Source organism: Bos grunniens, chromosome 21 (assembly GCF_055505025.1).
Source record: "Bos grunniens cultivar Pamir isolate PY7600 chromosome 21, Bosgru_T2T1.0, whole genome shotgun sequence".
In the NCBI taxonomy this organism is placed as follows: domain Eukaryota; kingdom Metazoa; phylum Chordata; class Mammalia; order Artiodactyla; family Bovidae; genus Bos; species Bos grunniens.
Window position 1 is genome coordinate 43002166 of NC_141185.1, and position 22803 is coordinate 43024968.

A 22803-nucleotide genomic window follows, 5' to 3' on the forward strand; every position below is an offset into this window, starting at 1 on the left:
GTCTGCAATTAGACCCAAGCTCCTTGCCAGGACCCACAAAACCGTGTGGCCTGGTGTCTTCCCCGTGCAAGCCAGGGCCCTTGCCCATGCTTGCCAGTCCTACCACCTAGGACATGTCTCCCTGCTCTTCACGTGTCTGACACCTTCCCCCTCAATGCTCAGCTCAGATTCATTTCTAGAAGGGTCCTTCCCTTTCCTGTGCACTTGTTTACGATGTGTGTCGTAAGATAAAACTGCTCACCACACATCAGCTCCATGGAACCAGAACTGCGTCAGTGTTGTCTACCACAGAGCACCAAAATTCAAAACACAGTGATGGAGACTACCAACATGAACTACAAAAGTTTTTTTTTTTTTAAATTAATAAAGCATTTCCACAGCCTAACAGGAGTTAGAGAGATCTTAATAGAGATCCCAAAGGGCAGAACAGAGAGAAAAAAATATTTGAAGAGATAATGGCTAAAAAATTTTTCAAAGTTGATGGAAATTATAAACCCAAAGATCCAAGAAGCTCGGTGAACTCCCAAGTACAGACCCCTAAAGAACACGACTCTAAGAAACATAAATTGCATATAAGTTTGGAAAAAAAAAAAAAGGCAGGGCAGGGGGATCTAATAAAGCAGCCAGAATTGTCAAAAGCCAGAGGGGAGAGACTACAGACTTCTCACTAGAAACAATACAAGCTAGATGACAGTGGACAAATATTTTAAGGCATTGAAAAAAGAATCCTTTGCCTGCTGCTGCTGCTGCTAAGTCGCTTCAGTCGTGTCCGACTCTGTGCGACCCCATAGACGGCAGCCCACCAGGCTCCCCCGTCCCTGGGATTCTCCAGGCAAGAACACTGGAGTGGGTTGCCATTTCCTTCTCCAATGCATGAAAGTGAATAGTGAAAGTGAAGGACTGCAGCCTACCAGGCTCCTCTGTCCATGGAATTTTCCAGGCACAAGTACTGGAGTGGGGTGCCAATTCTTTGCCTAGGAAAAACTATCTTTCAAAAATGAAAACTTAAAGTCTTAAAATATATAAAACCTAAATAATTCATTATTAGCACACTTCCATTGCAAGAAATGTGAAAGGAAGTTCTGTCAGGAAGAGAATGATAGTTCATGGAAATCTGAATCTATATAAAGGAATAACCATTAGAATTTGTATCTATATGAGTAACTATAAAGGCTCATTAGTCCACTGTAGAAAGCAAAATAATGTGTTCTAGGGTTTATAACATGTCAAGGCATAATGTATGAACACGGCACAAGGGCTGAGAGAGGAGATATACTGTTGTAGGGTTCTTTATATTCTATGTGGACTGGTACAACATCACTTGAAAGTAGGTAAGTTTAAGTACACACTGTAAACACAACTCCAACCACTTAAAACACATGAAGAGTCAGAGCTAACAAGCCAACAGAGGATAAAATGCAACCTCAGACAAAATGAAGAACTGAGACAAAAAACAAATGAAAGGTTTAAAGCCAGATATGAATAATCACATTAAATGTAATATTCCAAATACTAACAAATTAAGAGCACAGGCTGTCAGATTAGATTAAAAGTAAGACCCATATATATGCTGCCTACAGAATATAAGAAACTCATATAAAAACAAGTTTAGAGACATGAAAATCCTAAGTTTATATGTTGAATAATAAAGCTTCACAATATATATAAAGCAGACATTGACAAAACCGAAAGGAAAAATACCCAAATCCACAACTGTAGTGAGAAGTGTCACATGACACCAGAAACATGACCCAGAGAGAACAGATGAGCTGGACTTTATCAAAACTTAATACTTCAACTGTTCAATACACTATTTAGACAATGAAAAGTCAAGTCACACACTGAATGAAATGTATCTGATAAAGAACCTGTACCATAATTTTTCTTTTCATCTCAAAATTCAGTAGTTTAAGAAAACCACTAGCCTGTGACAGGCAGGATGAGACCAGGTAAGGAAAGGGTGGCGGCCAGCCTACAGCACGTAAGCAGGCACTCACTCTCGGAGCTTAGAAAAATCACCCCCAGCCATCCCGGCCCCTTGGTGCTCACACCTGCAGAGTCCCTGCCCTTGCCCTGCTTCCAACAGTGGACACAGCGCAAGCAATGGTTTGTCGCTGCCAGCTCAGCTGATAAAAAGAGACTGACTTCCGTCCTGCTTACAGCCTGGCCCTTCTCCCACACCTGCTCGGATGAAATAGGCTGCCGCATGGGGAGAGGCCCAGGTGTCAGCACCGTGGACGCCTCTACCAGCAGCCACTGAACAATCCTAGCCCTCAGTCCAGCAGCTCTTGAGGGATTCAATCTTGTCAATCACCAAGCAAGAAATGCCTGGATTGTGGCCTTTAAGTTGATCATAAAATTACAAACATGACTTTCTGCTCTAGCTCAACTGACCTTGACGTGATGACTCTGGGAGCTCCACACAACCAGGTCAGGGAGGCCCCCTCGGCAGTGCCGGAAGTCCATGGCCAGGCGGCGGCACACGCCACTGAGGATGGAGCCCCCCAGGCAGGACACAAGATCCTGGACAGAAGATACAGGGACGGTCAGCCCTCCCCTGGGATGGAGACCCTGGAGCCCCCAGTGATGGTGAGACGGGGGAGACCCCATGTGTCAATTCAGTAGAGATGGGTCCTAGGACACCAAGCGCCCTTCTGCCCCTGGTGCTGGCACCCCAGCCTCTGGGGATGCGTTCTCCATGGTCAGTTACCAAGCTTTCACCCAGTCGGGAACATCCAAGGAGCAGCTAAGAAGAGAGGATTTGGGGTGAGCACTTAGGATGCAACAGCGGCCCATGGAGGCCACTGGTCACAGGACAGGGAGAGTGTCCTCCCTCCAGGGGCCACAGGCCAGGCCAAGGGGGCTGCCAACCAAACAGGCCGAAGGCATAACTGGGGCTTGTTCACGCTTGGGACTGTCCCTTCAGGAACAGAGGCCTGTGGGCAGGGGTACGACAAGCACATGCACAGACACACATGTATGCATGTGCTTGCATATATACATGAACAGGTATAACATACACACAGGTACATGGGTGTGTGCATACATACAGGCACACATATATGTGAATGTGTGCATACTTGTCTTTTGTTACAATTGCCAAAAGGAAACCCACATTGGAGGCACTTCCTGAGCGAACCCCCGCTGCAGACTCTCACCTGGGCTTGCTGCAGAGAAGAGAAGCGATCCCAGCTGACCAGGGAGGACACCCTGCCTTCCTGGGCCTGCCACACAGCTGCCACCCAGGCCCGCAAGCTCTCCTCGGGGGCGCTGTGGATCTGCTGCAGCCGGGCTTCCATGGCTGATGCCCTGCTCTCGAAGAAACTGTCTGTGCAGAGGTCCAGCGGGGCCGCCTGTGTGCAGGGAGAACCAGCTCACACTAAGCCTGGGAGGCTGGGGTCATCAGAGGAGCCAATGCCCATCAAATCTGGAAACTGACCACTCTGATGAAGTGGACTCAGGCTTTTTCTCAAAAGATATATAAAAATCACCCAAGTAACCTGATATAAAAGCAATTTATGACACTGATTTTTTAGAGAACTAATTTGCAAAGACAAGTACAATTTGCTAAAAGAGTTCTTAGGTTAAACTGGTGGAGCTCTTGGACTTTCCAGGTGGTGCCGTAGTAAAGAATCCACCTGCCAATGCAGGAAACACAGGTTCAATCCCTGGGTCAGGAAGATCCCCGGAAGGAAAGAATGGCAATAGATGCCAGTATTCTTGCCTGGAAAATTCCATGGCAGGTTACAGTCGATGGGGACGCAGAGAGTCGGACAGGACTGAGCGACTGAACATGCACACACAGTGGAGCTCTTAGCAGACATGTATGACAAAGCACATGAGTGTACATGGGCCCCACCAGGGTGAAGCCGAAGACACTGACACGAAAAGTTTCAAGAGGAATGATTCCAGTAAAGTAGCTTACATTTTAAATTCTATGAATCAGATTTAAAAATTAAAAGCCATTCTTACAGTGAAATTAGCACTAGGATCCAGAAGAGTATAACTGGGGGCAGTAACCTCAGGGTCCCAGGGTGGGAGTGACTCACGTGTATGTGCAGAGGCTCTGCAGCCTGAACGTGGCCAGGGTTACCTGATAGGCATTTCTGAAGGCATCTGGCACCCCGTCCATGAAGATGATGTCCCACAGCAGGAGGCCAAACAGGGTGCTGAAGGTGGACCCCTCCCCATGGATCCCTGAGACAAGGCACACACGAGAAAAATCCATCTCTTCTGCTCTCCAAAGACACCATTATATCCTACTGCCAGCTCAAGTTGAAGAAACTAGCAAAAATATTTTAGATTCAAAGACAAAGGCTGTTTTCATGCCATTCCCTGCTCATTTTCTTAACATTAGATTGCTTATATACAGAAGCCTTGCTTAAGGATGAAAGTCTTAGTAGTTATGACAAAATTCAAATGCATGTTTCAGAGTGGAAAAACCTAAGGGACATGTTTAAAAACAAACAGGAGGTCTGACGGGGGAGGGTGGGCGCCCAGGAGCCTTTGCCTCTGACCCCATTCGCCTCCTTCCACAGCACTCCTCTGCCTCGACCTGGACACCACACAGTGCCGGGGTTTAGGACTCGGGGTTTTACAGAAAACTTCCACATCAGAGACCACCCAGTCCAGACCCCCTATCCCCACCCCACATCCAGACTATAAGATGGGGTGGTGACCTCAGAGAGGCCCAGCCCAGTTCCAGGCCGTGTGAACAGTGAAGCAGGGTCGCCAGGGCTGGGGCCGCTCCCAGTGGGTCCCTCATGGCCCTTTGGCACACCTGATGCCCCCACCCGAGACCCCGGTGCTCCTCCACACACTACAGTACCTCTGAGCGGCTGGCTATGGGCAGCATCTTGTGGTCCTCTCCAATCCTGTCCACCTGCCTGACCCAAGATCTCTAAGAGCAATCCAGCCACCCTTGCTCCTCATGTCCCTACCAGAACACGCCACCCTCATGGTGGCAGGTGTGAACACTGGACATGAGGAAGCACACGGCCCTGATGAACTGGGGTGATAAAATTCTCTCCTGTGCCCTCTAGGGCCTCCCACAGGGACAGGATAGAGTGACGACACCCCCCAGTGTGGCCACATGGCCCAGTTACCCTGGTCAAAGCCGCAGTGTCTATAATGGGCCAGTGCCAGCTCCTCCACAGAGCACAGGACAGTGGCAGGGGAGGCCCCCCCAGCCTCCAGCACGAAGACAGACTTCCCTGATCCACGCTGTGGGCACAGCCGGCCTGTGACGGTCACCTGGGTGGGTGGGGGGTGAGGAACAGCTGTTAGCCCCACTCCTGCTCCAGCCCTGAAGCCCCAAACAAACTCTCCTCTGCCCTCGAAAGGCCACCTGTCCTTAGTGCAGCACCGGGTTGGTCTTGAGGATGTGGGCAGGTCATCGCCTGGTGCCCAGGAGCGCTGCTCTGAGCTGCTCTTCAGGGTCCTGACTGGGCTGCGGGCAGGAGGCCTGGCAGGGTTGTGAGCTGCTGACTCAGGGGTAGAGTCACAGCCCCTGCTGACCAGGCCTCTTTGACACCTCGATGCCAGGCTGAGGTCAGAACAAGGCTGGGTCACTGCCCACAGCAAACCAGAGGGCTTTCTGAGTCTATGAGAAATGTGTGCTGGAAACCACTCTAAGGCTGCGTTCAGGAAAAACCCCTGAAATGCACCCACAGTGCCCCCAGGATATTCACGCACATGTCTGACGTCCTCCACAGTGACCTCTGGGAGCTGGCGGAGGAGATGCATGTACTTCTGGCTGCTGGGAGAGGCACGCAGGCGTGCGGCCCTTTGGTACAGTGCCAGGCGGTGGCCTGTCCGGACATGAGGATCCGCCAGGCCTGCAGCGATGCACTGGACAGCCTGTGGAGAGCATGGCACTGTCAGTGTTAGTAAGGCCCAGGCAGCGGCACCCCCATTTCATGGGATGGAAACCCCACCATCAATTAATCATTCCTTTTGCTAATTAGCAGTAGACAGAGCCACCCTCCAGGGACAAGGACATTATTCCTGTACATCTCACACAGACACCTTCAACGCATAGATGGAGCACAGACCCTGAGGCAAAGGTGTGGGGCAGGAGCAGTCATGTTCCCAACACCACGTCCTGGTCACACGTGTGGACACACTGCCTCAGGAGACAGAGGAGACTGGGGATAGAGACCTGGGGTAGGGATGCTCGGGGCCCCAAGGGGTGCTCAGGCCAACTGCAAAATTATATGTGGATTTTTGACCATGTGGGGGTGGGGGGGTGGTCAGAACCTCTAACCTCTGAGTTAGTCTAGGGTCAGCTATATAATTAATGCCACTGAACTATATACCTAGAGGTGATTAAAATGGCAAGGTTTTTTTTTGTTGTTGTTATATATAATTACTGCAATAAATAAAAAGTAACAAGAACAAAAAAGCCCAGAAGTCAGTGAAGATCAGACCATCAGAGTGTAGCGGCCCAGAGGAATCCAGCAGAGAGAATGAGGCCCTGCTGGCTGCCCTGCAGCCCTAACGGAGCCGGGCTGGCTGTAGGGAGGGGTAGCCTTGGGCTCAGCCTGGCCAGACTGACTGCTGGGTAACTGCGGACATGAGCCTCTGCTAGGCTGGCTGTTGCCTGCCCTGGAAACTGACATACAGAGGGAAGGAATGGTGACAAAATCACAGGTTATGAGTGGCCAGGAAGACCTTTAGGAAAAGGCTAAAAAAAAAAACAACGCTCTATCAACGTCAAAAATAACCTCTGAGCATTAATGAATAGTCCTCTCAGCAGACCTGAATGACGGGAAAGTCTATAAACTCCTCTGAAGTTTTATTTCAGGGAGAGAGAGAGGCAGTGTGCACACGCCCTCTGTCCACACTAGGTGGGGGCCAGCAGGGGCCTCTCCTGACGCTGGGCAGGGAGCACCATGCCCACCTCCAGGAGAACAGTTTTCTCTGGCTCGAAACACTTGAGGGGACAAGGCGCCTTTTAGTTTCAGGGAGTAAATGGAGCGTGTCATCGTCCAGGCCCAGAGTCAACTTTTCCAACCCTCTATCACTGGATTCATGTGACCTGCCACTAGAAGAATAAAAGCTCCCAGGGCAGCAGTGCCCTCCGCTGGACAGAGACACGGGGTAAGTGGGACAGGGGACCACAGGCGGCCACACAGAGGGCTACAGTTGCTGCCTCGTGAGGCCCTGCCCTGCTGGCCACAGTGGCTGGCAGCCGACAGTGTTCTCAGACTCAAAGTCCCTACCAGAGAGGGCAGCGCCCAGACGGGATGGTGGCCACCCTGTAGAGCCAGACGCCACGTCTTCACCCGTCTTTCTACCAGGAGGCCCTGGGCAGTGAGTGAGTAAAATCACTGTTTCCAAACCAGAGAGCGCACCTGTGTGAGGTGAGGGACACCTAACTCTCTAGCTCCTGACATGATCCACCTGCTGAACCCACGGTCACCCTGTGCTCACACCCCTATTTGTGGGGTTGGCAGAACACAGAGAAAGAGGGATATGTAAGAAATCAATGCTTTAAATCAACTATAGTCCAATATAAAATATAAACTTAAAAAGAAAAAAAGAAATCAACGCCCTAACAACATTTAGACTCTTAAGGTATTAACAGTTTGCTTTACTGTTTAAATGTATGCGAAGCTGAAGAAAGGTTGGTGGCCCTAGCAGCTACGTACCGGCTCCAGGCGCTTCAGGTGCTGGTGTAAGTTAAGGGCCAGCCGGTCCCACCACCGGCCCCTGCTGTCGGAACAGTACACGTCCTGGGACAACAGATTTTCAAGCTCCTTCACGGCTTCCTACACCAGCAACAAGAAGGGAAGTGCATTAGACTCCTGCACGCTAAGGCCGCTGTTACACTGAGTTGCCAGGAAAACTGGCAAAGGATATCAGCATCCTTGGCACTCTAAAATAAGGCCCAGGACCTGGGACTGCCAGGAGGGGGCCCTGGGACATCCCCCGAGAGTGGCCTGAGCTCCAGAGGCACGCCCACTTCTCAGCAGGGCCCCTGCCACCTCATGTGGATGCAGCTGTGACACCGCATGGCACTCTCTGTGCACCAGGTCAGCAGCACAGGCCACACGGGGCCAGGCTCTAGGCAGGAGCAGCAGCTGGGCTGCAGGTCCACATGCTCCTGGGAACCCAGCTGGCCACACGGCCAAAGGTGCGAGGAATCGGGGAGGGGGCTGGACAGGTATGAGGCAGGGTCTCCACCCAAAGACCCCACCTCAACAGGCGGACGTTGTGGTCCACGTTCATAGCTCATGTCTCATGCTCATCTTTTGTGGTTCCTGAATCTCTCTGAAGAATCTAATGATTCTCCTGAGAAAAATGCACAAACCCCAGAGATGCACCTGCAGGTACACAGACTCTGCTGAAGCCAGTCCCACGGAGCTGCCCAGGGTCCATGGACCCAGGTGAGGAAGCCCAGCTCTAGCACAGCCTCTTTGTAAGACACTGAGTTTCAATACAGAAGTGTCTGCACAGCAGAAGCTGAGCCCAGCAACCTCACAGCTCTGAGTATGAGCAGGGGCATGACCAGAGCCCTCACTCCTGATTGTAGGTTATTTCCAGACTTAGGTTGTAGGTTACTGTCCGTGACTGCTGTCCTGGGAACTTGAGCAGAGGTGAGGCTTTCACCTCAGGGATGTGGGGAGACCCTCCCCATCACACAGGGGCTCTGACAGCAGCTCAGTTCAGCAGACCACATTGGTGGGAGAAGTCAAGAGCCAGGGGCAGAGGGCTGGTGCACTCACCTCGTACAGGTGAAGTCTCTGCAGTATTTCAACGTTTCGGGACAAAATCCTCGTGTAAACCCACCCAACAGTAAAACACCGGAGGAAGAGTGGTAAATTCTCGTGGTACCTAAAACGAAGATGTCCACCAGCAGTTTAGTGGTTCGGTGTGTTTACTGTAAGACAATCCTAAGAGGTGATTTAGAAAAGGCAGAGGAACCAGAGATCAAATTGCCAACATCCGTTGGACCATAGAAAAAGCAAGGGAATTCCAGAAAAACATCTACTTTTGCTTCATTGACTACACTTTTGCTACATTGACTGTGTGGATCACAACAAACTGTGGAAAATTCTTAATAGATGGGAATACCAGACCACCTTACCTGCCTCTTGAGAAATCTGTATGCAGGTCAAGAAGCAACAGTTAGAACCAGATGTGGAACAACAGACTAGTTCCAAATTGTGAAAGGAGTATGTCAAGCCTGTATATTGTCACCCTGCTTATTTAACTTATATGCAGAGTACATCATGTGAAATGCTGGGCTGGATGAAGCAGAAGTTGGAATCAAGACTGCCAGGAGAAATATCAATAACCTCAGATACACAGATGACATCACCCTTATGGCAGAAAGTGAAGAAGAACTAAAGAACCTCTTGATGAAACTGAAAGAGGAGAGTGAAAAAGTTGGCTTAAAGCTCAACATTGAAAGAACGAAGATCATGGCATCTGGTTCCATCACTTCATGGCAAATAGATGGGGAAACAATGGAAACAGTGAGAGACTTTATTTTCTTGGGTTCCAAAACCACTGCAGATGGTGACTGCAGCCATGAAATTAAAGGACGCTTGCTCTTTGGAAGAAAAGCTATGACCAACCTAGGCAGCATATTGAAAAGCAGAGATGTTACTTTCCCAACAAAGGTCTGTCTAGTCAAGGCTATGGTTCTTCCAGTAGTCATGTGCGGGTGTGAGAGTTGGATCATAAAGAAAGCTGAGTGCTGAAGATTCAATGCTTTTGAACTGTGGTGTTGGAGAAGACTCTTGAGAGTCCCTTGGACTGCAAGGAGATCCAACCAGTCCATTCTGAAGGATCCCAGCCCTGGGATTTCTTTGGAAGGAATGATGCTGATGCTGAAACTCCAGTACTTTGGCCACCTGATAGGAAGAACTGACACAGTGGAAAAGACCCTGATGCTGCGCAAGATTGAAAGCAAAAGGAGAAGGGGACAACAGAGACTGAGATGGTTGGATGGCATCACTGACTCAATGGACATGAGTTTGAGCAAGCTCCTGGAGCTGGTGATGGACAGGGAAGCCTGGTGTGCTGCAGTCCATGGGGTTGCAAAGAGTCAGACACGGTTAAGCGACTGAACTGAACTGAACTGAAGAGGTGACAAAGCAGACTGAATTTCTTTCTTCTAAGAAGATACATTCTGAACACTGCCTGTCGTGTGCAGTTTTTTACACCACAAATATATGTTCTCATGGCCACCTGCTTGAAGTCACCAGATGGCAATGTGAAATGAGAGCCAGAGGTCAGCAGACGCCAGCCCCCAGGCCAGACTCAGGGCCTCCACCTGATTTTAATACAAGTCCAGTGTGGTTTCCATGTTTATAAATAGCTAAAAGAAGTCAAAAGGAGAAAAACCGTGTGGCACGTGAAAATTACAAGAAACACATTTTGGTGTCGGAGAACACACCTGCACTGGGCCAGTCCTGCCCATTCACTGGCAGAGCCTGACCGCTGCCCCACTGGGCCTCCACGCAAGAGGCTACTGACCTCTGTCTTACAGGAACCCAACTTCCCGGCCATGAGGTCTTATCTTTTTTTTTAAACCAAGAAAATCATCCATTAACTTGTTTTAACCATTTGTTTTCCTGTTTAGTCTGAGAAATGTTTACACATTTGCCCAATTACTTAAGAAAATCCCCCAGGGTCCATGCACATCACGGGCTAACACTCATTGTACACACTAGTTGTCTGCTTCCTACAAAGGCCTGTAAGTAAATGCCTCACTCTATCTAAATTACTCCCAAACAAAACACAGAGAAAATATTCAGTTGTTTTTCTTAACAGTAAAGGCTATTTTCTTAGCTATGGTTTTTAAGTTTGTATTACTTCTGTGTAGACTTTTGTCCTAAATGTTTTTCTGAAAGAGATATCCAATACTACTAATTTTTCTTATCACTTTGTACTAAGGAAGGAAAAAGTTTCTTAACCCTATGAAACACGTTGAACATTTATTAAACCAAAAAGAATGAAGGATCATGTGCTGTGTACTCTGAACTCTTGAAGCAAATGTTCAATTTAATTTTCTTTTTTTTTTTTTTAAGGTATGATTCATTTTCTTGTTCAAAACAACAGCTCCTGGAATTTCCACCAGAAGACAGCATCTGTCCTGCGGCCAGGCTTCCCCCAGGGTTGTAATTCAGCTGACCAAACCCCAGATGGGCCAGTGCCCCTGCAGGTGGCAAGCCATTGTCTGCCACAGACAGACCGGGGGTATAAAAATCACCCCAAACTTTCAGACACTCCCTGCTACTCACCCAATACTTTTGACTCCATGCAAAGTGAGGAGGAAGTTCAACTACACACGCTGGCCTCACCACGGAACAAAAGGAGCATGTTCCTCATGAAAAAGATGATCTTACGCAGTTAGAACAACTAGGTCAGTCGGTAACCCTCACAGGCACCAGAGAACCACCTCACCTCAGGGACGGGTGGTCTTTCAGTCCATCCCAGTCCTGCTTTGCACACCGAGCGAGCTCCCTAGCCTCCTCCCAGGCCCCGCTGGCCATCGCCGTGGAGATGTCATTCAGCGTGTGCGCGGCCACCGCATACCTGAGGGGGGACAGGCGGGATACCACGACATTCAGGTTTCAGGGCGGGATGAGCACTGACGTACAGAACCTCACATCCCCACATCCCACCCAACACATTCAGATCTGCTTTTGAAAACACAAGGGTTACATTTTATCTCAGGATTCATTTGACTATTACTCCACGAATAGCCTAGAAGTGTTCATACAGGCCTCCCAGCCAGAAAGATGAAGACACACAACCTTACCATCACATCACATGTCCCATTACATGATGCAACACTGACCAGCTCTTCCTCCCTGACCTCTGGTGCCTACTCACTCAGTCATCCATTCAACAATCTGGGAGCAACTATGACAACATGTAACCAATCTCAGGATTATACGGAAGTGTAGGTTTGGTCATTTACTCACTAAGTCAGAGATGGCCAGAGGGATACTGCCCAAGCTAAGAGAATTATTTGGGATTTTCAAAAACAACTTCAGGGACAGTATCTGGGAGATGGCGATGCTGAAATGTTCTGAACTTATGTAACTGAAGACAGACAGCTTCTCGGCATGTCTTTAGATATCAAAACAAAGACATGGGCCCCATAGTTCTGTAACACCGAGTGCACAGTCACTGTGCTCTGGACTCACCCTTGAGAGAAAAGCACACTCTAGCACTGTGTGCAGAAACTGTCAAATAAGCGAAAAACAGAATCCTCTAAGTGTAAAGATTTGCTCATACACGCTTCCATCTAGCTCTCTTTTAATACTCAACTGGACAGCTCTAAGGCAATGAAAAGTGGAATTGGAGAAAACATTCTAATTAGAAGATCTGACTGAAAAAGTTATTCCTACTGAATACAAATAAGATATTGACCTTCCTAATAACTAAGGCAAAATGGGCTAAAATCAGTTTATATTGACTCTATTTTGATCCAATCATTTCAATAGCTTATTTTTTAAAGCACATACTAGACAACACTTAAACATCTTTCCTAAAATCAAATATCAGAAACCATTTCAGCTAACTTTGAATCATAAACCTGCAACATCTACGCAATTTTTTTTTTAATCAAAATCCACTTTTGCTTAGCACTGACTAAATCCATGGATCAAGACAGATTCATGAAAACTTCTATTGTCTGCATGATTCTGGTATATGGTCCACAAGTTAGTTATTAGCTTTATTTTAAGCATCATTACCAGGAAGATATTCAGCCTTGTTCATGCCAACAACATACTCACAAGGCAGGTTTGTTCAAATGTCTATATTTAAAAAATGCTCCCCCTGCTAAAGCTATTTGGGAATATAAACCAGGGGAAAACTGTGTAGCTCTAACTCAAAACTCATGAGTTTTGGCAGCCTTAATCATACTGCATTTCTACATTCTCCTCACAGTCCTAGAAAAGTATACAAGTGAGTAAAAAACTAAACAGGAAGCAAAAACTTAAAAAATGGTTTTGAGCAATGTTTCTCTTGTGGATGGCAAAAAACAATAATAGATCCTTCTGCATAAATTTAAAAATACACAGATGTTACAGTGAGCAACCACTCTCTTACCTAATGAGATCATCCCTGTCCTGGAAGATCGGGGTCTTTCGATTGACGGTGTACCTGGGGAACTCCAAGCGGCCCAGGTTGACCAGCAGCACAGTGGAGAGCTGACCCTGGCCCCCACAGGCGGCCTCCTCATCTTCCACCATGTCGCTCAATGAGAAGAGCAGCAGGGCCCGGGAAAATACCGCCCGAGGGCCTCGAGAGACTCTCAGGGAACGTCCCGCCACATCTTTAGCTCTGAAAAATACACAGTATAGAAGAGACTTGCTGGTCTGTAAGCATTTGGACATCAGATTTTATAGATTATTTCAAGCTAAACAGCATTCATTATTCCAAGCCTGAAGCAAACCTCTGGCCTCTGGCTGTGTGATGTTAAAGCATTAGTTAACCTCTCTGGAGCTCAGAGCCCCACCTTGGAACACGGTGAAGATTCAATGAAATTAAACCTGCAGACGACTTCACATAGTGTTTGCCTCAATAAAAGAGCAGGGTAAGGTTTACGCTGGTCCCAAACATGTGAAATACCAGAGAAACACAAAGTGTTACCTGTTTGACATTAGCAACTCTCAATTCTTGACTCCAGGGACAATTTAGATTAAATAACAGATATTTATTTATTTAAAATAACTTGATTTCTTTATTTATGGCAGTGCTGGGTCTTTGTTGCTGTGTGCAGGCTTTTCTCTAGTTGCAGCAAGTGGGCACTACACTCTAGTTGTGCTGCGCAGGCTTCTCATTACAGTGGTTTCTCTTGTTGCAGGGCACAGGCTCTAGGGTGAGTGGGCTCAGTAGTTGCAGCTCCTGGGCTCTAGAGCACAGGCTCAATAGTTGTGGCACACAGGCTTAGTTGCCGGCAGCATGTGGGATCCTCCCAGACCAGGGATTGAAACCACATCTCCTACATTGGCAGATGGATTCTTTACCACTGAGCCACCAGGGAAGCCCCACAGGTATTTATTTAGAATGTCATTATCAAAGGCTCTTGGTCAGGCAGCAGGTCACAATCAAGGCTTTCTGGCTCTAACAACCTGGACACCATGCACAACAGGGTTTCTCTATTGACATCTGGGCCGTGAATTCTTTTCTGGGGGCTGAGGTAGGGGCAAGGTGCCCATTCTGTGCATTAGATGATGCTCAGCTGTGTTCCTAGCCTCTACTCACTAAATGTCAGTGGCACCTACTACCCACCTCAGTCACAACAAGAATGCCTCCAGATGATGCCAGGCATGCCTGGAGGTCAAGGTCCCCCAGTGAGAGCTGGAGTCTAGTGGAGGACCTCACCCTTCCTAACCAGCCCAGAAGCTATGAAACCAAAAACTAAGCTGGCTCCCTGGGGTGTCCAGAGATCAATGCCCCCAGCACAGTTTCAAAGACACAGGGATAGGGTTCCCACCTCACCACCATCTACATGAGGACCACACAGCCACAGAGCCTGACAGCACCCCCAGCCTTCCACCCCACGCAGAGTCTCGAGCATGTCCAGTGGACTGGGACTCCAAGTTGCAGAAGGAAACATTCAGTGTGACTAAACACATAGCCACTATCCAGAAGGATTCAGAGAGTGCAAATAAGGATGCTTTTTCTGCAGAGGAAGGTAACCAGGTATTACCTTCATGTGGAGCCATCAGAGACTCAGGTTCCACTCCTGGGCTCCACAGCTTAATGAAGAAATAAAGGACACTGTCCGTCGATAGACAAAGTGATAAAGGTGTGCTATGTAATGGAGTATTAGCCATAAAAAAAGAATTCTTCCATTTTTAACAATGTGGAGGGATCTAGAGAGTTTTACCCTTAGTAAAACAAGTCAAAGACAAATACTACATGTTATCACTTCTTTGTGGACTCTCAAAAACAAAACAAATGAATGTATATAACAAAAGAGAAATAAATTCACAGCTAGAAAAAATAAACTAGTGGTTATCAGCAAGGAGAAGGAAGCAGGGAGAGGTGACACAGATAGAAGAGTAAGAGAGATGAACTACCCTATATGAAATAGATAAGCAACAAGGACATACTGCACAGCACAGGGAAATACAGTCATCATTTTGTAATAAACTTGAAGGGAGTATAATCTGTACAAATACTGAGTCACTATGCTGCAGAGCTGAAACTAATATGTCAACTATACTTCAATTAAAAAAGCTTTTAAAGGATAGTGATTTTAGTAAAAAACTAAAATAGTCTTAACGGGCTTCCCTGGTGGCTCAGTGGTTAAGAATCCGCCTGCCAATGAAGGAGACACAGGTTTGATCCCTGCTCCAGGAAGATCCTACATGCCACCGAGCAGCTAAGCCCATCCGCCATTAACTGAGCCTGTGCTCTAGAGCCTGGGAGCTGCAACTACTGAAGCCCGTGCTCCACAGCAAGAGAAGCCACTGCAATGAGGAGCCCTCACACCACAATCAGAGCAGCCCTGCTCACCGCAGCTGGAGAGAAGTCTGCACAGCAGTGAAGACCCAGCACAGCCGAAAATAAATAAAGTTATATATATTAAAAAATAGTCCTAAGATTCTCATTTTTCTATAATTCTCATGTCAGTGATAAAAAATGTTCATCTTAATTCTTCCATTTCTGTTCCTACATGCTCAGTGCTTACACTAAGAAACAGCTAATTTAGTATTCACTTACTTTTTAAAATATTATATACATGAATACCATGAAATACTTAAGAAATAAAATTAAAGACTTAGAAGACATTTAACCACAGGGATGAGGATCTTATACCCATAAGTCAATTAACTATAAATACATAATCTAGTTAAATACTTTTGGAAAATCTACAGTATAAACTTTTTGAAGTGTTGACAGTCACATTTTTCTTAATAATGTATGCCTTATTTATACCTGTGTTTTACTAAGATTAATATTTGTAGTATCTTCCCAATAAGGATGGGCTCTTGGCACGTTAACAGCTCAAAGTTACACACATACACACATATTATATAAAATAACAATGATGTTGCTTTAAACTGTTTGCCAAAAGCATTATCTCATCTCGTTTTCAACAACTCTGAAAAATGGATTCCCAGACTAAGGTTGATATAGTTATACTTTAGACATAACATGGGCATAAGAAATAAATTCTGAGATTTTTATGATCTTTCCCAACCTGAAACTGTTCAGGAGCTTTTATAAGGACAAAAGAAACCATCCACAGCTTCTGGTAAATTTTTATGTTTCAACTCAAGAGAAATTGCATATTATTGCTGACAGATTATGTTTCAATAAAAAGTCTACTGAAATTAAAATTTGGCTGGACAGTTCATGTTTAACTCTTGTTAAGGAGAGTAGTTAAAACTGCATTTTTCTTGAGTAATAAAATACTAGAATATGCCAAGGGCCCAGTGCCTCTAACCTCTTGCCTCTTGGTTTTTCTTGTCCTTGAAATCAGTGTGGTATGACAAGAATTACAAAAGCTAACCCAAGAAAGAATCCAGACCTGATCATTAAGGTTCTCTGCCTTTTCAGTCTGGCAGCAATTGAAAAACAATCACAATCTGGAAACACGTACCATCCGTTTTAAGACCTTAATATGTGCTGTGTGTGTGTGTGTGTGTGTGTGTGTGTTAGTCGTTCAGTCATGTCCAGCTCTTTGTGACCCCCATGGACTGTAGCCTGCAGGCTCCTCTACCATGGAATTCTCCAGGTATGAATACCAGAGTGATTTGCCACTTCTTTTTCCAGAGGATCTTCCTGACCCAGGGATGGAACCCAGGCCTCTTGCATTGCAGGCAGATTCTTTACCACTGAGCCACTACAGAAGCCCAACCAACAACTCAAATGTTCTTACTGTAACAAGTTCCTTCGCTGTTCACCTGAAACTACCACAACATTGTTAACTGACCACACCCCAATGCAAAATGTTTTTGGTGTTAATAAATAAATAAATAAAATGATTTTAAAAAAAGAGCCACAAAACCTTTTCAGGATCACTGCGCCAATGCCAGGCTGGTTCCGGCCCCAAGTACAGACTGAAGGCTGCTTGGCTAATCTGAGGAACGCGTCCACCAGCTGCTGCTTCTGCCCATGGGCACTCGCCAGGTGGAAGGTCTTTGCCAGGGCTTTCAGTTCTGGAGCAGAAAGAAGCTCCAGCACCTCAGGGAGCTCCTGCAACTCAGATTCTGAAATATTAAAAAAAAAAAAAGTACTTTAAATAAGTTTATTATTTTCCAGTTTTTATTGATACTTTAAGAAGAAAAACTTATTTGTTGTCCTAAGATTAACAACTCAATTTAGGGATTTCCCTGGTGGTTCAGTGGTTAACTCTGAGCTCCCAGTGCAGGTGGCCTGGGTTTGATCCCTCATCAGGGAACAAAGATCTTACATGCCACAACAAAGACCCAACACAGCCAAATAAATTTTTTAAAAAACAACCAAAAAAACCAATTTAAAAGATGCACACACAGTCACTATTTCTCAGCACCAATCAGGAGATGACATGAAACTAGCACCACCCTCATTTTCCAGAAACTCCCTTCACCGTGTTTCCACTTTGGTTCCCCTGGACAAACCGTACCTGTCTGCAGGAAGCCTGCATGTGTCAGCTCTCCAACCACGGGGGTTAAGTCAGCAGAGATCTCTTCATAGTCCAGTTTGTTCACCTTAATCCAGCTGAATTTACGTTGAAAAAGTCTTACGTATAACTTCTGACCATTGGCTGTGACAAAGTTAAGATCATCAGTGAAAAACATTCTATTTCTTCTCGAAAACCACATACGCTATTACTCCCTTTTGTAAACCAAAGTGAGTAAAACATGCTGTTACAAATACACATAGGCTGACTCAACTGATCTTCCAAGAATATCATTTTCTTCCTTTGGAAGACAGAACTTATTTCAAATACAAAGTCCCATAGGAATGTCTCCTTGGCCTGCGTGCAGGACAGGAGGAGCAAGAGGACACACAGCATTTGTGACAGTCTTTGGAAGTAAGGCTCCCTCTTCTCTTCTGTTATGAAAAGTGGGAGTGAGGGCCAGTAACACCATCCTCCCAAAGCCAGTGAAAAGATTAAAGAGATGAGTGTATAAACCATTCCAAGTTGGTAATAATAACTAGCCATTTAAAAACCTAAAGGACTTCCTTGGTGGTCCAGTGGTTAAGAATCTGCCCATCCACTGCAGGGTCCCTAGTCAAGGAACTAAGATCCCACATGCTTGTGTGGTACGGCCAAAATTAAATAAATAAAATTAAACACAGAAATAATACCATCTATTTAAATATATATATATATCTTAAAAAATAATAAAAAATAAAAGTGTAAGATCCAGGCTCCCCACTTTCTAACCAACATTTCTAGTCCCTCAAGAGAAACACACCCTGCCCCCCTCACTGAGAGTTCCAGTTATTCTGTTCTCTGCTTTTGGTTTCATATGCAATATTCTATTTTAGGCTGAAAATCATCTAAAAAGGATTTTTCAAAAAAAGTCTGGCTTTGGTAGAATGGCCATTTCTAACTCAGTGATCTCCACCAAGCTATTTAATTAACCTGGTCTCAAGTTTTCCTATTACCCAAATTATCTTTCAGTTTCCAACTCTAGAGTGGTCTTGGGACGTCCCTGGCCATCCAGTGGTTAGGAATCAGCTCTCCCAATGCAGGAGGCACTGATTCCATCTTTAGTCAGGGAACTAAGATCCTGTATGCTGCATGGTGTGGCCAAAAATTTAGAAAATAAAATGATATGACCTTATTTATTAAATTTTCTACAGTTATTTCCCTTTTCTCTTGAAAGAGGCAAAATCGATTCACAGTAGCTATTTTCACAACAGAGACACTAAAGATGATTCTCTGTGGAGGGCAGCCCGTAAGAATCTGCAGAGCTTACACTAGGAAACTGTTCCTACTTCTCAATCACACCACAGCCTAGGGTTACTAACTACTTCAATAAACACTCGTACACCAACCAAAGATCTGTGACCACCCTGGACACAAGAGTCGATGGGGTGTCACTCACACAAGCAGGGCCACAGTTACACTGTGAACATAAAACTGAATTTCTTCTTTTACCCGTTATTGGTAAAGGATTTCTTTTTTGTAACTGGACAGGGAGTCAGACCTACTACTATTACTAGTGGTCAGCATGGCCCCCAAGGAAGCTTTTCCTGCTTGAGAGGGACTCATGTGCACATAGCCATCAAGGTCCTTTGGATGAGCAGCTGATGGCGGGTGGAGATGGGGCAGGGGGGAGTGCGGAGCTCTTGCTCTAAACCTGTGCTATTTGCTTTGAGCCACATAGCTGGCTGCCAAGGAATTTACGTATGTTTTTAAATGTACCAATTTATAAAATTAAAAAAGCAAAAAAATTAATGTACCAATTTAGCTTGAAAGCTACCATTTCCTGCAAACCTTTACTTTAAAAGGCAGAGTCCAGGCAACTAAAATGTTATTGGAGAAAAAAAATATGCCTCAGTATCCCTTGGTTTGTTCATTTGCCTGTATTTTATTTTCATTTTTGAGGAAATGGCCCGCAAAAACAACAAATCCACCAAATACAGCAGCAAGCTTGATTACATGCCTGAAATGCAAGGTATGCTTTTCTAAGTCACACTATTCTTTTCCCCCTAATCTGGGAAACGCTGTTTTACAACCATCAAATATACATATAAATGACAAACAACTGCTTCCATTACAAGCCAAGTACAGTTTATAAGGATGACAGTGCAGAAGCAGGCATCACCTGGCCCCAAATCTTATCTCTTTTTAAAGGCACATTGTTGTTGAGCTGAACACCATCACTGGCTCTGAGTCCCCTGAGTACTCCCAGGGGGCTCCCCAAACCACTATTCCTCAGTGTCATCAGGTTTCTGCCTATCACATCCCAGACCAACTCAGGGCAGCAAATGGCAAACAAAGCCTCGAAAGCAAACAGGCTCAAGATACCTGATAACTGATGAAATTTAGTTACAATGCCCTTCTCATGTTCATCAAAGAGCATCCTGTCTTCTTCATTCTCGAACACGGCTTTCAGTACCACCAGGAAACTCCGAAGGTAGTAAGGATGGTCTGGCAGTTCGGGACTTGTGACCCAGGACACATCACAGCTTGACCTCTTCTCCAAAGGCATCTGATGAGTGATTTCATCCTCTAAGCCACTGTCAGGTTCTGAAGGAAGAGTTTGGCTGTTGGTCTGTATAGAAGCACCAAGTGTGGAACTCGGAGGTTTTGCCTCCCGATGTGAGCCCTGATTTGTCACTTCTGAAACAATAGTCATTTTCACCTCTTCAGAATGACCTGTCTCACATTTTTCAGTAACTTCACCATCTACTCCTTTGATACTCTCCTGCTTCGCAAGATGGTCCTCAGAAGCAGGCTTTCTATGCCCGAGAATTAAATCTGATGAAAACAACAGAGGCGCATCACCTGTGCAGGTGGGGGTTAGGGCTGATTGCTCACATTCCTGGGCAGCTGTCTGGCCTTCAGCTTCCTCCACCTTAGTGCCTTCCACTGTATGTGCTGGAGCACTCAGCTCCTCCTGAGAATCACCAGTAAACACATTCTCCTTTTGAGAGCTGTTCTCCAAAAGTGGATCCTGGCCCTCCACCTCCAAATGCTGATCAACCAGGCTCTTAACCCTTGTGCATGAGGACCTCTGTAGACTCTGATTAGTGAACTCCTCATTCTGATTCAGGGATCTTTTAGCCTTTATGTATCTTCTGGACAATTTAGAGGACAGGCTTCCCAGAGAAATGACTTTCACATTATGATGTCTCAGCTCGTCTTGATTTCTGCACACCGAGTCACCTTTACTTTTAAAGTAGGGGCTGGTCTGCTGTTTTTTGCCCATTTTTGCTGAATCACTTTGGCCAGGGGTTAAATTTATCGTTGATGGTGACGACCTCTCCGGCGTTATATCTTCTAAGGCAATATTGGTCAAATCTATGGTGGGCACGTTTGAACTTAAGCTGACGTGCCTGGGGCCACCTGGAGTCACGTCATCGTGGTCAGCACACATTTCATCAAGGTGCCGGTTCAGGTCATATCTTGGCACCATCTTACTACAAACAGGGCAGGCAAGTTTAGCAGGGGGTGCATTGTTAAAAAACGAAATAATAGAGTTAGATTCATTTTTTTTAGTTTTGCTGCTTGATAAACTTGTACGAGGCCTTTTTTTGGAGGATTTGCCTACAGACATCATGAATATTGTTAGGAAAGCTGGGTGGGGACTTCCCTGGTGTCCAGTGGTTTGGATTCTGTACTTGCACTGCAAGGGGCCCAGGTTCGATCCCTGGTCTGGGAACTGGGAGCCCCTGCATGCCCCAATGGGCAGCCAAGGAAAAAAAAAAAGCAAAGTTGAGTGTTTGTTTCAAGTAGTAAAACACAAAGTAAGACCTGGGAAAGATACCAGTGGTTTACTTTTACTTCCCTGATTCGAAATCATAAAAAATGGGATCCTATTGGACTTCATTTTATTCATTTAGTTTCTTCTTCCTATGAAACAAAACATGTGGATTAAGAACATATTTATGAATTCAACAACAGAGGCGAGAAACGATCAACGATAGTATCTCAAGGGATGGGGCCTTGAATAGATTCTGGCCTTGGAAAGAAAAGCCCAAGGCCATCCTCCGGCTGTCCATGCGACCCCAAGGTGTCCCTCAGCCGCGGGGATAAGTTCTAAGACTCCTCTGTAAGATCTAAATCAGCCACCCTAAAAAGGGACATCTAACTACGCGAGGTCTTCGTTTAAAAACGCCGCACGAGTAACTTCTCCGGGGCAGAGCACGCCTATCCCTACCGCACAGGCCTGTAATGAGAAGGGCCGCCGGGAGTCGCGGGCATCTGTCCACCCTCCGCCCCGCCTCCCCGCGATCCCGCAGCTCCGGCCGCCGAACCTCCTGAGGCTAAAGCTCTGCCAGGCCAGCCCTCCCCTGGGATCGTGTGCGCACCTGGGATACGCACCTGGGAGGTGCACCTGGGGCTCCGCCGCCAGCCCGGCCGCCCTCCTCCCTCCCTCCCTTCTGTCTCCTGCCGGCGCCAGCAGCCAACGCTCCTCTTACAGCCCGCAACCCAGGCCCTACAGCCACGCGCCTCCTACGGGTTACGCGCGCCAGGCATTCCCTGCCGATTCCCGAGGGCTCGGCCGTCACAGACTAGGCCAGCGGAGGTTCGAGCAATCAATCGGCCTTCCCTCTCACCTTCAAGGCATCCAACGGTTCAGGGAGGCTGAGCCAGAGGAGGTCCGCCCTCCTGTCTTTCACAACCTGGCGGAGGCGGGCGGGCTGGAAGGTGGGTAAATTGCTGTTCTTAGAGCATGCGGTGACCTAGGAAGCCGCCTCCTGGGAGGAAACACAGGCGAAGAGTCCACTTGGCCAGCAAGCGTGTGCTGAGGTTCCTGGAAGAGATGCTGTTTGCTGCCGGATGCAAGAGATGCCAAAACCTCAGGAGCACAGGAGTCCAGGGCCATACCACCTTGAACTGAACGCACCCCATCTCATCAAGAGCAAAATAGTAGATCAACAAGGACCTACTGTGTAGCACGGGGAACTATATTTAATATCTTGAGATACCCTACAATACACGAACACACATATATCTGTATCTATAAATCACTTTGCTCTTCACCTGAAATATTGTAAATCAACTATACTTCAATTAAAAAAGGTAAAAGAATAAATGTATTGATAGGTAATAGGGAATGGTGAGTTTGCATATTTTTTACATTAAAATGTAGTTTGTAAATGTAGTTCTTCTTTGTCCTAATAGTTTAATATAATGAGATTACTTAATTTAAC

The 22803-nt window shown here is 46.4% G+C and overlaps 1 protein-coding gene across 3 annotated transcripts in view; it reads right to left on the bottom strand.

Moving 5' to 3' along the window:
* FAN1 (FANCD2 and FANCI associated nuclease 1) overlaps nucleotides 1–22080 on the bottom strand; it is a 30844-nt gene extending 8764 nt beyond the window's left edge. For 2 of the 3 annotated variants that reach the window (XM_086364178.1, XM_086364175.1), the window contains exons 1-13: nucleotides 21971–22080; nucleotides 19952–21499; nucleotides 17591–17731; nucleotides 16994–17195; nucleotides 13078–13311; nucleotides 11419–11550; nucleotides 8730–8838; nucleotides 7653–7772; nucleotides 5695–5859; nucleotides 5106–5253; nucleotides 4094–4197; nucleotides 3159–3353; nucleotides 2395–2523 (exon numbers count right to left, since the gene is read on the bottom strand). In XM_086364178.1, coding sequence (XP_086220304.1) covers nucleotides 2395–2523; nucleotides 3159–3353; nucleotides 4094–4197; nucleotides 5106–5253; nucleotides 5695–5859; nucleotides 7653–7772; nucleotides 8730–8838; nucleotides 11419–11550; nucleotides 13078–13311; nucleotides 16994–17195; nucleotides 17591–17731; nucleotides 19952–21206 — 2934 coding nt within the window. In that variant the 5' untranslated portion in view covers nucleotides 21207–21499; nucleotides 21971–22080. Of the gene's footprint in view, nucleotides 1–2394; nucleotides 2524–3158; nucleotides 3354–4093; nucleotides 4198–5105; nucleotides 5254–5694; nucleotides 5860–7652; nucleotides 7773–8729; nucleotides 8839–11418; nucleotides 11551–13077; nucleotides 13312–16993; nucleotides 17196–17590; nucleotides 17732–19951; nucleotides 21500–21957 lie in introns of all 3 variants that reach the window. The other variant, XM_086364177.1, reaches the window with a different exon arrangement.
* Between the last annotated feature and the right edge of the window lie 723 nt (nucleotides 22081–22803).